General features: G+C 38.8%; 1 protein-coding gene across 1 annotated transcript in view; it reads right to left on the reverse strand.

The window, feature by feature from the left end:
* Positions 1 to 17,114, reverse strand: part of LOC113230619 (dnaJ homolog subfamily C member 13) — a 63,314-nt gene that overhangs the window by 6,873 nt on the left and 39,327 nt on the right. Inside the window, exons 27-36 of the mRNA XM_026464614.1 lie at positions 15,724 to 15,912; positions 12,888 to 13,067; positions 11,919 to 12,080; positions 10,385 to 10,603; positions 9,180 to 9,312; positions 7,540 to 7,803; positions 6,081 to 6,193; positions 4,923 to 5,095; positions 4,203 to 4,434; positions 2,506 to 2,673 (exon numbers count right to left, since the gene is read on the reverse strand). Coding sequence (XP_026320399.1) covers positions 2,506 to 2,673; positions 4,203 to 4,434; positions 4,923 to 5,095; positions 6,081 to 6,193; positions 7,540 to 7,803; positions 9,180 to 9,312; positions 10,385 to 10,603; positions 11,919 to 12,080; positions 12,888 to 13,067; positions 15,724 to 15,912 — 1,833 coding nt within the window. The remainder of the gene's footprint in view (positions 1 to 2,505; positions 2,674 to 4,202; positions 4,435 to 4,922; positions 5,096 to 6,080; positions 6,194 to 7,539; positions 7,804 to 9,179; positions 9,313 to 10,384; positions 10,604 to 11,918; positions 12,081 to 12,887; positions 13,068 to 15,723; positions 15,913 to 17,114) is intronic.

Raw genomic sequence — 17,114 nt, forward strand, 5'->3', positions numbered from 1 at the left:
AGAGGACGCCCTTGGTTCAATCGCGAATGCATGGACGCTGTTAGTGAGAAACAGGCTGCATATCGTGGTTGGATCAGGGGTCGTGTAACAAAGGATCCCAACCTTGCGTCCCTTAAAGCAGCCTATAAGAAAGCAACCAAGTCTTGCAGGAGGGCTTACATAAGAGCGGATGCCCAGCGCGTTTCACGGATTGGCCAGAAGCTGGTAGCCCATCCCACCGGTAGCCGTGCCTACTGGAGCCTGGCCAAAGCCGTGCAGTACAATTTTTGTCGTTCGTCGCTGCCGCCTTTGAGGTATCCCGATGGATTTTTGGCCTATGGCCCCGAAGAGAAAGCCAATTTATTGGCCGACCTTTTTGGGGCTAACTCGCGCATTCACGACCAAGATGCGCAACCGCCGTCAATTCCCCACTGCGGAGTCACAATGCCTGATATAGTTATCAGACAATGTGATGTCCGCAAGGAATTGCAGACTCTTGACGTGCGGAAAGCCTATGGTCCGGATGGGATACCTCCTATCGTCCTTAAAAGGTGTGCGGCGGAGTTGTCTCCCGTACTGACGCGCTTATACCGCCTCTCATACCAATCTGGTAACGTGCCCCTAGCTTGGAGGGAGGCCAACGTGCAACCTATCCCCAAGAAAGGAGATCGGTCTGATCCGACAAACTATCGCCCAATAGCTGTCACTTCAGTGCTCTGCAAAGTGATGGAGCGGATTCTAAATATCCAGATAATCCGGCACCTGGAACGTCACTCCATTCTTAATGATCGGCAGTATGGGTTTCGGCCGAACCGATCAACGGGTGACGTTCTAGCGTATCTAATGCATCTCTGGGGTGAAGCTATCGACAAACAGGGCGAAACCTTAGCGATAAGTCTGGATATTGCTAAGGCCTTTGATCGGGTCTGGCACCGTGGTCTCCTCTCCAAGCTTCCGGCATATGGTCTTCCCGGCCGCCTTTGTGAGTGGATCTCCGGCTTTCTGCGCGAGCGAAGATTGCGTGTCCTTGTTGACGGAGGCACTTCGCGGCTCGTGACAGTTAATGCTGGGGTGCCACAGGGCTCAGTGCTGTCGCCCACGCTGTTCCTTCTGCATATCAATGACTTGTTGCCTTTTGGCAACATTCATTGCTATGCAGATGATAGCACAGTGCACGGTTGCTATTATAAGCAATCGTCAAGCACCCGGGAGGACCCTGAGAGAAACCGGGAAAAACTTGTCGCTGAGCTCAACCATGTTTTGGAGCATATATCGTCGTGGGGCTCCCGAAACTTGGTTGAGTTCAACGCCAAGAAAACCCAGGTATGCGCGTTCAGCTCCAAAAAATCCCCATTCCTTCCACTTCCCCATCTTCAGGGTACAACGCTGACGCTGCAGGACAGGCTCAGTCTACTGGGGATGAGCATCCGGAAGGACATGAGCAACAAAGATTACATCGAGAGCGTCATCTGTACCGCGTCGCGCAAGCTTGGCATCCTGAACAAGGTGCACCGATTTTTTACTCCAGAGCTGCGATACCTGTTGTATAAAGCTCAGGTCCGAAGCAGCATGGAGTACTGTTCGCACCTTTGGGACGGCTCTGCCAAGTACTTGCTCGATGCCCTAGATGGACTGCAGCGCTACGCCTTCCGTGTTGTCAACGATCCTCATGTAACTGAGCATGCGGAGTCGTTACAGCTTCGCAGAGATATAGCGTCTCTTAGCGTATTCTATCGTCTGTACCACGGTGAGTGCTCTGAAGAGTTATTCAACCTTGTCCCTTCCTCTCCTTTCCATCAGCGGACCACCCGTGCCGGACTGCGTTGCCACAGTTGGACGGTCAGTTCAATACCGTCCCGCACTAAAAAGTTTGGCAATTCGTTTTTATGCCGAACCATCAAATTGTGGAACCAACTCCCGGCGCATGTATTCCCTCCCCTCTATAACATCGGGTCCTTCAAACGTAGTGTGAAGAAGCATTTGGCCAGACCGGCAAAATGATAGTGACGGAGTGAAGATATTTGTGTTTTCCATCCGTTACTCTCATCTCTGGACTGTATTCGCACTTTCCATCAGGCGCGGTGCAGTCATTTTGCCGAGTCACAATAAAAAAAAAAAAAAAAAACAATTAATCAAATTTTCAGCAAAACCATAAGACCATTTAAAATAACCGCCTTTTGCATGGTATTGTAGACAGGGTGTTTTTTAAGGGTTTTTTATAAGTAAATAAAGTGTCTTTAAACTTTAGTAATTTTATTATTATTATGAATTTAATTATTATTATTATCAATTTTAGAGTCTCGCCTATGCTATGACCTAAAATATTGATTTTGAATTTTGAAATGGGAGAGGCGGTATTCCCCGCACACCGGCCGGCGGTTAGCGACTCAGGTTCAAGAACCGGCGAACAATACGTGCCGTATCAAGCAGGACTACTTTCCGGCCTCGTCAAGTTGTTAGCGATGCGGGCTGGAATTAACCAGTATATTTCATTATTATTAATATTGTTATTGCTCTAGTTCGTACCTGTTGATCGGCCATAGCCGCCAGGACGGGCACGGCGTGCTGCGGGCAGGAGGCGAGCAGCCGTGCGAGCCGGGGCAGCTCGCCGAGCTGCGCGCACATCTCACCTAGCGGCGGCCGCGACCGCAGCAACGTTGCCAACGCCTTGGCGCACACTTCCCCTCGGCTACCCTATATCATATTAAATACACTATAAGGGTTGTAACAAAAACCTTCGTGTACCTACAATATGATCGTAATCATAATGTAAAAACAATGCTCAAAAAATGTTCTTATTTCATATATCCTTCAATTTAAGATAGTGATGTTACTTAACCTAATACTCAACATAAATATGCTGACCGCCACTGACAAAAATTAGTTTCGTTCCCTAGACGCCTATAATAATGATGTCACACGTTATGAATTTGCACCTTATATTAATTCCATTCTCCTAAGTCAAAGAAGAACATAACTGAACATAAAATGGAACTATGAACCCATGAAATAACACAAGGAATATTAATATTTATTTATTAATTTCAATTGAAAAGTAAAGGATTTCATTGACGCTTTATGGCGTTATTGGCGTATCAGCCTACTTAATATAAGACGCTTCAAAGCGTCCATGGCGGTCAAAGGGTTCAAAGGAATTTATCCTGTTTTTTTTTTGGTTGAAGTATTAGTTACTTTTAAAAACAAAATAATGTCTCCATGAAGCAAAATATCCTATCTACAATGCTTAACTTCCCTCTATGTAAGTATCGGTGATTTTGAATTTATCTGTTAATTTATATTTTTCAGTAGCCGTAGAGCTCCTTGTGAAAGAGTTTGTCGTGGGAAGTACTGCCACTTTACCTATTTCTGCCGCCAACCAGTAATGTCAGCATTACTTTGCGTTCCAGTTTTGAAGGGTGTTCGTGAAATTACAGGCACATGGGACTTGTCAACATAATATGTCTTAGGATGACGGGCGTAGTGGCGGTGCCCCTCAGATCGTTGCGATTTAAAGCTCTGGGTGGCACAGCAACTGTTACGGACAGGTGTGAGCTTACCATCAGGCGCACGTCTTGTTCGTCCCGTCACTTGATATTATATATATAAAAAAATTTGAATATTCTGTTTATCTGTATGTTACCTAATTCGTTATTTTACAATTTTAAAACTAACTTTAAACTTAAATGTTTTGATTTGACAGTAATCTTATTTAGGGACTGATTTAATAGTGATTCTGAGAGGTTTAGTGAAAAAGTATACAAAGGTACGCATGTGAAATTCCTGGCCAGCGTGATGGAAAAGTTTAGCAATTATCAAATGAAATCTGTGATCAGTAGTGGAACGTATTTGGGTTTCTTCAGTATTGTCATAAAAGGTGCGGTGATGGCACTATAGGAGACCGGTTGCTTTTCCCAGACCGACGACTTCATTAAATTCTATGTCACGTACATCTGAAAGTTTGTCTTTATATTTGTCCCGTTTTATATCTCGTTGGCCGCATATGACTTTTGCTGTCACTGCCTTGATTTAGCGGTAAAAGAACTCTTATAGAGGTAAGTCCACTTTAGTCACCTTTTATTTAGAATTTAATATTAAAAAATCATTCCCAAAACGGAAACGTTTACTCTTACAAAATAGCGGCGGTCATTCCTATAAATTTGTAAGGAGAAAAATTTATATCCTTTTACTGTAAACTATTTATATTCCTAATACTTAGTACTTACTTCAGTAGCATCCTTATTAAGAGCAGCCAAAGTCTCAGTCAATAATTCTTGTAGGAACTTCTTAGGGCTTCTCAAGTTCCAATGCGGATTCTGCAGATACAGTTTCAGATAGACGCCGGCCACTACCACTTCGCCTGGTGGTGCCCACGTCTCTTCTCCTGAGGCTATCCTTTCGAGGGTTTCTCTGTCTTCGAATGTGGCATTTGGATCCCGAAGTTGGCTTGACTGGTGTCTATTAAATATAAAATTTTTCTTCGTTTCACAAATTCCAATTTTCAACAAAGACTTACGAAAATGACGTTTTGTATACCAGTATCAAATTTGCATAAGTTTTTGATGAATCAAAAGCTTCAAAAAAAAAAACAATGGCGAAATCATTGTTAAAAGAATTCTTTAGCGTCTTCAAATGTCATAATCACAAGATTGAATAACATAAATTCATTCGATTTTTGAAGTTATACTAGAGGCCGTAAAATATAACCTCCAAAACTTCAAACCGGAATATCTTTAATTCCAGACTTCTCAGAATAGTAAACCCGGAACCAAATTTGTTCAAGAATTTAAGCTCTATATTTTCACATATTTTTCATAAACAGACGCATACAAGTAATGTCAACAAAAACTTATATGGGCATTCGCCATTGTTCTTTAATGCTGAAAATGCTTAGTGGCTTGAATTACGTGTCCGAGAGTATAATACAGTGGATAAAGGCCAGTCACCTGTCCCGGAGGGCGGCGACGTGTGCGCAGACGCGACGGCGCGCGTCGTCGCCCCAGACGAGCTCGGGGTGCTCGTGGTTGGCGTCCAGCATGTGCACGGCTGCCGCGGGGCCCGACTCGCGCATGGCCTCAGCGAACACGCCCGGCAGATACCGTGCGATGGTCAGGCGCACCTGTCAGGGTAACCAGCTCATTCATTTCTGATCACATAAATCACAGCAGCAGTTCGTCCAGGGAGGGGGTTATCTATCAGTAGTCCGAAATGACATTTTCCAGAAATAACGTTTGATCGAATTTTCATAACATCGAAAGTAATTTTGAGAGGAAAATGTTTTTTTTTTTCTTTTAAACCTAACCTAACCGAACCTAGTCGTGTCTTTGCGATAAACATCCAACATATCCTGAAAGAACAACGGTTTCGTTATCATTTGGTTTTCGGTGTAACGAAAATTGTAAGTAACGTCATTTCGGAAAAACAATCGAGTTTGAGATAAGTTACCCGTCCAGGGAACTACAGCCACCGTACCTATTACTTTATATTTTTATTAGTATTAAGGAACAAACTAAATACTCCACATGAATTTATTGTATAAGGTAAAAGACGAAAAGAAAATTATGCTTGAATGCTACCAAAAGGTGTGAAACAGTAAAACTTGCCCGGAAAGGGCCGTACTTTTACAAATATTACTGGATTTCAATGGTATTAAATAGGCACATAATTTAAAATGGAAATTAGTAAAAACAGATCAAAATTTGTGATGAAGATGAGCAGGAGTACTCGCTTCAGACATTAGGTAGCGAGTGACGACGGAAATAAAGTAAGAATGACAAAGCAAAGGAACCAGAGAAAGGGTGATAAAAAAGTGGGATGACGATGGAGGAGGTCGCATCGTCACAAGGGTGAGGGGTAAGGGAGGCTAATAAACGGGTATGTAAATATGTACTTGTACAGAAAATAATACCTCTTCTTTGAGCTGAAGGACTAGCCATAAAAATTGTTTCGAATATTAATTTATGAAAAGCTCGTAGTCGCTAATGTGTGTCTGTTCAAAAATATAATTCGACAAGGCGTGAGAAACGGAAGACCGGTCGTTGTGGTGATCTGTGAAGTTCTATACCCAGTAAGTGGACTTCTTTTAACTGAAATGGTGAACTAACCTTAGGTCCATGCAGTTTATCCGCCATCATCCTCGCTAACAATTCGACGGCTGATTCTCGCGTTTCCGGAATTTTACTATTGCAGAATAAATCTAGTAGGTATATCACAGAACCTGGAAGACAAAAACTCTATTCAACATTACACTACTCGACGATCTCGGTTCAATTCTCGATGGGAACCAATTTGAGAAATGAACCAAATTGGTTTTGCCTTGGTATTTCCTTATTTAAGACCTTAATTGGTGTAGTTAGCTGGTATATTATTATTATGAAAACCTAGTAATTTAAGTTTTTCTAGGTACGCTTAAACAATCGTATGCATGAAACGAAAATACCATTTCGAGACATAAGGCAATCGGACAACAATAAGAAAACAAACTGAAATATAGTTAAAAAGAATGTTTGCATAACAAAAACCATGATTCAATCAATATTTCATTATTCATAATTTTAATTTTTTAATAACGGCTGGAAAACAAACTTAAATTAAATATTTTTAATTAGTTATGCAAACACCACGTGTGTCACTAAACACGTGTGTCTTACGTGGGTAACTAAAGAAACGTCACGTTCGCGTGGAATACGGATCACGATTATCTTCTTTTTCTCTGCATAATCACTTTTTAATTCATCGAGTATAGAAATAGGAACGAAGTAAGGGCCATCCATCCCTGGCAACTCATCAGGCAAATGGGCCTTATATCACTTTTAGATATCAACTCTCGTTTGCGTTGAAATCACAAATCAGAAAGGTGAAATAGTACAGCGCCAAGAACTGACCTGTGTGTACGTCTCCGTATATTCCAAAAATATTCTGTATTTATTGTAATAAAGATAATATGTCTAACTATAGGGGCTGTTCCATTCGGTGGTGTGGGAAAAACAGCAAAACATCTAATTACAAAACAAACGGAATCAAATTTCGTCGGTATTTAAATATTAAATATGTATTTTTTTAATTTTCGTCCATTATAGCAAAGCTCAAGTTAAACTGGTCGATTTGAAGTGAAACAATTGACGACACCCATCTATTGTTTCGAATTCGGGCTGGCCAATCGGAGCGCAGTTGTCACCGTAACGATTTGGCAGAATAGTTTTCAAACAAATTAAATAACATTTCATCTCTATTTCTGGTTATATACTCGATGTTTTAAAACTGGACAAATTTCAGAAAAAAGACAACAGTAAATTAATACGTAAATTCTCGCAAGTGACAGTGCACAATGTCTAGTTTGTGGTAGGTAAACCACAGACGTCATGCGCTCCGAGTTGAAACGTAGTACTATTTGCGGGGTATTTAAAAAAAAATACATTTAAATCTAGTTTTAGGCACTTGAAAAGCTTTTATTTAAATAAAGAAATACTTTTCTTGGCAGTATATACCCATTATGGTTAATTTTAAATACTTTCTCAAAAAATTGTCAGATTCTCTATAGATATCTAAATAAATAGTTGGTACCTTTGGCCAAAGCCTCTTTGACGAGCATGGTATTAGCAAGCAAGGCCGCTAAAGCCGCCAACGCCTCTGCCTTCGGCGGTCTATCTCCCAACAGCTGCAGCAGGTGTCCCAACACCGTACTAGCGGCGATGTCTTCCACGCACTCTCGACTGCCCGCTGCGGCTAATACGCTGCGCAATGCAGCTTCTTGCAGTTTGGGATACGCTCGCGCTGATAGCATGCCGAAAACGAGGCCAAATTGGCCTATGCATTGGATTTCCACACCTAGAAACAATACAGTGTATACCAATTTTAGACAGGTGGAATGAGAAATATTTGGCATTAGATAATTAAGCAATAATGCTTTTTGTATTCTTGATGCATATTACGTACGTAGTTCTGTAGTGCAATCTAAACTCTACTTATCAAGAAATAACATCCACAATCAGATAAATAATCTAAACCCGAAAAAACTTGGTTCATAGTCCCTGAACTAACCAATAGACAGATCTAATTTTATTATCCACTTTAACGTGTGTTGGATAATAACAACACAGTATTTTATAATGTATCTTTTGACACGTATGCAACTTATTTTTAATTGTTGTTTCCTTGCATCTTTTTTCAGTTGCCTTATATTCGTATGATATTTTATAGAATTGGACAGGTACGTTATAAATAAGCAAAAGGGCCAGCTGCGTAACGAGCACGCGTGAATTGCGGTGCACGGTAAACCTACTCAGCTTTTATTGCGCCAGGAAACTGGTTTACTTTAACGGCGAAATTTCATCATGACCCGTAATTTCAATACAGTTCATATTAACCGTGATGAACGCGGACGACTGTCAACAGTTTATTTTGAAAAGGCCTAAAAGCTATAAATACCTTTAAGATTTAAATTAACTTTATGGAACTACAACGAATTTAAACACACTCTCTTTGTGAACATTAGATATAATCAAACGATTATCAGTAGTTTCAGGTTCATAATGTAAACAAATGAACTAAAAAAGTGTGAACGAAAACATATTTGCCCTTGAATATGTTAAGTGAGGCTTGTCAGTTAACCGGGTCGTTAACAAGCAGCTGGAACCGTTTTTAAATTCTGAAGAAAAATGAAAAATCACACATCGGTATGAAAGTAATTAATAAGATAATCTTGAAATCTATCGAGTTCTTAGCTTTTCGCTATTGTTAAATAAATATAGGAAAGGAAATAATTTTTTCGCACCTAAATTGCGTATATTTCTTATTACAAAAATAGTTTCATTTCCTACAGTCGCAATATTTGTTTTTATTTTTCATTTTATTTTATCATGATTTCTGAATAAATATGGATGCCTATAACCTAACTCTTAGTTTACCAATATAGGCAATTACGACAGATTAAGTCCATATAAAATAAACTATAGTTGGAAGCTATGTTAAGTTTTTGTAATTTTTTCAATGAGTAACGTTAGTTGAGAATTAGGTTGTTTCCATTGGGGACATCTATAATTCCACATAATGGAGGAAATTGAAAAGTGGACAAGAAAAGAAAATAATTGCTAATAGCATGTTAAGGTAAAGGACTGGAATCGTTGATCAACGCATTACAACGGGTGAGATTTTGACCAAGCATGCGTCTATTTTATACAAAAAGAAAAAATGTTAAAACGTACCCGGATTCTTAATAATGACGTTAGCCAACGCGGTGAGGGCGAGTGTGATGTGCTCGACTCGGTCCGCCGACATATCCATTTGCGTCTGATTGTGTACAAATTTCAATAACTCCAAGATGAACTGTTGTGGGTTCTGTAATACGATGTAAAAATAAGAAATTCGTTTTAGCTATGCAGCAAGTCCTACAGTTGCAAATACTTAGTCACTTGATGTCGAGCAAAAAGCATTGAATCCAAACTACAATAAGATATTGAGTTTCTCATGGTTATTAACTAAACGATCTTCGTTAATTATAACGGTATTTTATAACGGTATGATGACATTCGCGTAGTTGGATATTCGGAGAATTAAAGATGATTCACATTAGACGGTGCCGGGCGCGAGCCGTGTCCGAGTCATCCTAGCCTCAGACGTGCTGCATATTCATATTCACGTTAGACCGTCCCGGGCGCGAGCCGTGTTTGAATCATCCGAGGCTCGGACATGCTGCATATTCATATTAGACCGTGCCGGGCGCGAGCCGTGTCCGAGACTTCCGAACCTCGTACGTGCCGCACGAACTTAAATTAGACTAAGTCAACGCGGTTTACGCTCGAATACATACGAAGTGTTATATCATATTATAAAGCACTGGGTAATTTCTTACACACTCAATTAATTTTTCCTCACCCATTAAAAAAAAAGTAGTCTCTTTCTTTAAAGTCGCACATTCGGACGGGGCGCGTACAACGCACTGGAGAGTGTTCACATTACAACGAGCCGAGGCGGGCCGGGCCGCACCCGAGACTCGGACGAGCTCGGAAGCAGTTCGGGCGTCACTCGTCTGTCACTCGGACGCGGCATATTGTAATGTGAATCACTTCATACAAATTATACGCAGCATTTCCAATCCGAGCCTCGTACGTGACTCGGCTCGCGCCCTGCACGGTCTACTGTGAATAGCCCGTTATACGTCATGAACCAAACTGGGTTAAACGCTGACGTGACCAAAGTTATACCATGGTCAGAAACCTATAAATAATCATTAGGTTAACAGTGTACAGACTTCTGACTTCCTTTTAACTTTATTTATTTTTATCTGAAATTTGATAAAAATAAATAAAACAATGTCGCCATAAAAATACTTCGGAAATAACTGAACGGCGTTCACTGAACCAACCATAAAAGAGCCTTAAGAAACTAAAAAATATCTTAAATCACTCACGTCAATGGGGAACTCGGGCTGTTCATTGTAAATGTCGATATAGACGCCTCCAACAGACACCAATCCCTTATGTGCAGAATACACGAACGGTTGAACCAAAGGTCCTTCATTCTCGGGGTCGACACGACTGTTGCGCAACACATCTTTCAGTTCTGCTCGAGTACTGTTGTCCCAGACTAAGTAAGGAGTTCGCCAGTTGGAAGTTAATGTTTTCAATAGCTGAAAAAAGAAAGTAATTATTAAACTTCATACATAAAGTATTAGTTTTGTAATATCTGCATTAACGTTACGCTACCAAGAGTAGGGTTACAATACCCAGCAGTTCAGTCATAAACTCTGAAGGTGGGATTCTGCTGGGAGTACACTATGGTTAGTCGACACTACAGTTGGTAAATTTGTATTTTCTGACAACCTCAGTACAATCTGAAACGATCACTCACTTGCCACTTGACGGAAGGTTTGATTAATACTGAAATTTGCATTTACAAATTTTTATCAAACAATATTGTTATATACCGAACAATGACAACGATCATTTGGCATCAAACTAGAAAATCCGCTGTAGAACAACTAAATTAACTGCGGCACTACCCAGTATACTGAGACCAAAATCAATTTCAAAAGTACGTTTTGTAAAATTGGTTAAAATACAATCCAACCTACACACTAAGCGGCCATAGGGCTAGCTGCAACATCATTAACGTCATCAAAAATTTTGATATGTTTAGAAAACTTTAAACACAGATCAACTTAAGACTGGATACACCACAACATGTTGCATAATTTATATTTATTAGACCCTCCTTCCACCTCCCCGATGTTTATTATTTGGGGACTTTGAATATTGTTTGTTATATATTCACCGTTTTAATGGTACGTTTATTGCTTGTTTAAAATTCATTATAAATTTGTTAGTCTGTCTTTTTCGAAGATAGAGTAAAATAAATAAATCATTACGTAAAAGTGTTGCCTGTCGAATGTTGGTCACGCTTATACAATAAATAGCCGAACTTATTTCATCGGAAATCATCGGCCCTTTATTCGTCCAGCTGCTGGGCACAGGTTCATCGTAATTGTCGGTTTTTGCAGTATCATACATAAATACACTGCATTTAGAACTATGTCTACTAAAAATATAAAGAGGAGACATTAAAATGTATATGAATAAAAATTTATTTCGATGCTAGTTGGCCAACTGTCCAAATGAGAATAAAGATTTAATTCCCATTCAATTCAAGATTCAATTCAATTAGTAATCATTAGAACGTCGTAACATTTACAATTCCAACATTTTTGGCAAAATTTTACCTTTCACAATCTATCGATAAACCTGTCGACAACAACTACTACATCACTATATAAAATTGGCATCTATAAAATATGAGGCAATATGATAAGTGGCCCTACAAATGTCATTTAACTCGATTTTTTTCCAAAAGACACTATAATAATTAATTTTAAAAAAATGTCCAATAGTGGATACTGTGCAAAATGTTTAATACATTAAATCCGGGATATGTTGACATTATCTTACCTCGTGCTGGTCAGGGTCCTTCAATTTGCTGCAGAGGTACGGTGTGAGCAGCGTGTGCAACGCGTCTCGTATGCGGTCGTCGTCAGGCGACGGCTCGGCGTGCGGCCCATAAACCGCTCCCAAGGCGACCACGCATAGTTTCGCTAGATTGTTTGCTACTTCCTGTTACAATAAAGATAATGCATAATAAATTGTTGTACCAACTAGATATGAGTCAAAAAACAGATCGCGCAGGTCAAGGAAACAGGTCTTCTAGAGAATTCTCGACCTCGACACTACGTAATTTCACCATTCACGCCTCGCACATTGTACATTTTGAACAACAAATTAGGTAGTAAGTATTAGTATATCGTTAGCTCCCTATACCGAGTTTAATTTCAACATCCAATTAACAGTGCAATGGAATTTGAGATCAAAAATGTAAACAAAGGCAATGCCTTTAAAAAATGTTTTAAAAACTGTGCCAATGTGGAAGGGATTTTTTTACCCCTCGTGGTTTTTTTAAATTATGTTGATTGTATGATGTTACTACAACAATGACAGTGTTTATTTACATTTTTTATCTCCCAATTCCATATCGGAGTACATGATGTTCAGATGCCTTAGTCTAAATATGTAATCATCAAACTTAACTAGTGTTTGCGTTACGATTTTATTTAGATCTTAATCATGTGTTAATTAGGTTTAAATTAAAATCTTAACGCAAACGCGATAGTTAAGTTTACATATTTGAAAACTGACACTAAGGCCCCAGTACTGAATAGTCCAACGTTCAGCAATATCAAAGTGCAAATATTTCAGCCGAACCTGCCCGTAATTACTACTACTCGTTTCCATTAGTCTTGGTTACCTACCTACCGCATTGGAGTTAGTGAACTTTATTACCCCAAGATAAGATATATTATCTGTTGTATATTGTTAATATTGTTTTTTGGGTTAAATAGATTGTAAATTATACGATATTCTCACCTGTTTATTAGCCTGGACATCACTTTCTACACCGGATTCAGTGAGGGTATAATCATATTGCAGTACAGCGGGCAATAAAGCGTGTATGGCCCCGGCGCGGGCGAAACGCGATCTGCAAGTCGGTTCTTCCGCCAGCGCCGCTACAGCTTCCGCTCCCGCGCATGCCGTGTCGCCTAATTTCTAAGGAATTAGACAGAATCATGAATTAAAGTGCAACAGGCTAATAAAAGCATTTTTTTTTTTTTTTATTGTGACTCGGCAAAATGACTGCCCCGCGCCTGATGGAAAGTGCGAATACAGTCCAGAGATGAGAGTTTATTATTATTATATATTTGTTTGTTTTACATATTGCAGTAATTCAATATGGATTACAGTGCTAATTACAATAAATTTAATATTGTTTATCTGTTCCATTTAATTATATACTATTGGATAATTAAAAATATTTCAGAATTACACTCCAAGACAATGATTGGAATAAACGATGAAAATCAGCCTTATTTAAATAACTTTAAGCTGTACTTTCACAGGTTTTCCGCGAATTGCAATTCTAATTAAAAGAGGCTCATACGCTTGTAATAATTTGATATTCCTTGACAATTCTGCCATTAAAAAAGTACTATAATTATATTCTTTCATGTATTAAAAGCAATCCATACATTTCACTTTACACATAAAAGTGCCAAAAATGGCCATAATTCCAGGAATATTGTAAATAATAACTGTGTGAGACAATAATAACGCGTACACAATAAAGCGAACACACTCATAGCCCCGCACTAAGGAAACTCTGTATGGCGGGTGCCATGGACACACAAATAGACAACCACAAATTACACCCAACTCCCGTGAGAGAAACAAATGTAGGCCATACAAATATTTCTCCCGGCCCGGGAATCGAACCCGGGACTTCTGCGTGGCAGTCCAGCATGGTAACCGTTCGGCCACAGAGGCGGTTACACAAGATCGTTAAAACTTTACGGAACTCATACACTATGAGTACCAGAGGTACAATAATCCGGAGGCACTATTCAAAACTCAAGACCAAAACCGATAATAATAAATGTATCCAACCGTGACAACGTGAACCCAGTACTTCCTTCCTTCTAAAGGTCTCAATATATTATTTGACTTAGATCAATATTTAGTTAGATGAATAGCAAACGTAATGCTATAAGCACGGTATAATGGTTACGGCTGGCCCCACAGTGGGTTATTATCCATGATCGGAAAAAGGTGTTCCACATATATAGATACATTATAGATATAGCTACAAGGAGCAACATGGAGTTGTTAAAACCACCAAATATTAATTAATTCCGTATGAAAGTAACTCCTCTCTTTATTATATTTATGAAGATAAATAGCCATACATGAGTAACTCCTTCAAAAATGGCACTATTTCGTCGTGTTTAAGCGTTCAACAGTTTTTTATAAAAAGTATTAAAATAATCCAATGAGAACATTTTCCTTTTAAAATACGATATTTCTGCTAGTGGTTGTAGAGTCGTATTCTAGAACTCTACTCAATGCTCAAGTCCTGACTTGAGTGTGATTCAAAGCACTAGAAATCATACTCAAGTCCTTGCCATTAGGGTCGTATTTCCAGTGCTTGAAATCACACTCAAGTCTGCTCAAATCCTGACTTGAACATTGAGTAGAGTTCTGGAATACGACCCCTAGTTTATGAACATCTGTTATACTGTTTTTAAATAAAATAATTTTAAAGCGCGATCACGATTCTCATGCTAAAAATGTACTAAAATTCCCTTGGTAAATAAAATTTTTAGTTTATTTTTTCTTAAGTTCTACTAGCAAAGTGTCGCCGTTTCGTCAATGTGACCGTCAATATGCGGTATCTAAAGCTAGAGAGATTCTCGTTACATTTTTATTCTCTGTTTTGATAAAAGGTCAGTTATCTACTGCATTTTTTTCGTGGCACAAATAGAATTATCTTAAAATCCAACTTCGACTTCCTAGGTCAGTAGTTTTGCTCTACGATGCACTAAAACCATTTCCGGAAATGCGGAATTCTAAATAGTAAGTAATTAATGTTTGGTGGTTTTAGCTGTTCTATGTCGCTCCTTGTAGCTTTGACTATACATGTATCTATATATTTGGAACACCTGTTTCCGACATTTATGTTAATTTCGGCATTGTTTTTATAAATAATAGACACACGCTTGGCCACGATGTGACCGACGATGATACACGTATGCCTAAAAAATGCCTATTCACTCTAGCCTTGAATAGCCCCAAATTGTACTTTTCGGGAAACACAGATGCCGATAGAGTATTCCATTCCTTTGCCGTACGCATCAGAAAGGAGGAAGTAAATTACTTAGTGTGAATGGATGGTATATCAACGACATAAGGATGAAGTGTTCCGTATCTTCAAGTTAAACGAAGGAGGAACGGTGAGGGCAGAACTAAATTGAAAAAAAAATGCATAGCAAGCGCAAGTTTCAGTAGAAAAAGGTAAGCTATTTTTTCAAATAATCCCTTTTAAAATAGGTAAGTAAATTACATTTGAAATCGTCACAATGAATAAACTCTACTACTCAAACGTAAACAGATTCCTCTGAAAAAGATGAATAAGAAACTCTAGTGGTTGCTCTTTGTCAAAGATACATTTATATATAATCATTTATACATATTTATCAGTATTTATTTCAAATATGAAAGAAGTAAACGGATCGCTACCATGAATTTTTGTCATTAGCATAAAGTTTTCAGTATTTACTATTTTGAAAGACAAAATAATATTCAACCAAAATAATGAAGAACTCCATTGTGCCGCTAATTCGAGGTCCTTAGTATACGAAAATATACTCACCGGTCTTAGCAATAAGGGTACAATATCCCCACACAGCTGCGGTATGTCTGCACAGACTTTCCTACAGTCAACGAATGTAGCGGCGACGGCGAAGCAACGAGCGCAGTGGGCGCACACCGCGGCTGCGATGTCGTTCGGCTTGCATGATGGAAGGACGGGCACGCAACGGGATAGAGCTTCGTGGAGGACCTGGTGAGATACGACAATTGTTTCTGAATGTACTACATATTTTCGGATTTCTTTACAGTTTTAAGAGAAAAGTCACAATCAACATGAACCTACTCCAAAAAGAGCTAAAAGGTGTGTTTTTTATCATCGTTAGCGAGTATTGCTACCAAGCATAGACCAAATTCTACCGTCTATGGTACTCGCTACTGAACTGAAAAAATTCATTATAGTTCTGTACATAATTCTGTACACAGAACTATAATTAGTTTCAAAAAAAGAACGTTGTAACTAATTAAAATATCAAATATGACGCTATTCAAACGCTCTACTGCCTCCTGATGGGTTAAATTGGAATAAAAGTCTTGCAACCGGGCATTATAAAAAAAAATTGATTAAAATATAAGCGTTAAATGGCCACTTCTATTCTATCTCTTTGGTTTTTTTGTTTTGTAGCATTTGTTTGGCTTTCATCTAAATATAATACGAACAGGCTGTATGGTGGCGCCTACTCATCGAGTATATAACCAGAAATAGAGACGAAATGTCGTTTAATTTGTTTGAAAACTATTATGCCATATCATTACTGTGACAACTGCGCTCCGATTGGCCAGCCCGAGTTCGAAACAAATGACGGGTGTCGTCAATGAGTGTTGTCAACTGTTTCACTTCAAATCGACCAGTTATCTTGAGCTTTGTTATAATGGACGAAAGTTGAAAAATTATATCTTTAATATTTAATTACCGCTGAAATGTGATTCCGTTTGTTTTGTAATTAGATGTTTTGCTGTTTTTCCTACACCACCGAATAAAACAGCACGGCATTGTTAGAGATATTATTTTTATTACAATAAATACAGTATATTTTTTGGAATGTACGGAGACGTACATACAGGTCAGTAGTTGGCCTATTTATATTTCAGTGCAAACGGGAGTTGATATTTATAAGAGCTGTATCGCTAACGTGTTACCAGGAATGTATGGTCCTTATTTCGTCTCTATTTCTGGTTATATACTCGATGCGCCTACCCAAATCAATGGGTGAAAAATTTATTAAAAAAAATTGCGTTTGTTTGTTATTTTGTTAACAAGCCATGACAGCTTGTTGCGCTAAATATTGGTTGTTTCATTATTTTATGTACTCGAAGTAGAAGTATTGTATGCAATCATTACATAATTAGGTCTTAAAATATCGTACCTATTATTTAGGCCATCTATTACCAAAA

Source organism: Hyposmocoma kahamanoa, unplaced genomic scaffold (genome assembly GCF_003589595.1).
Source record: "Hyposmocoma kahamanoa isolate Upper Pololo Valley unplaced genomic scaffold, ASM358959v1 64, whole genome shotgun sequence".
NCBI classification, from domain to species: domain Eukaryota; kingdom Metazoa; phylum Arthropoda; class Insecta; order Lepidoptera; family Cosmopterigidae; genus Hyposmocoma; species Hyposmocoma kahamanoa.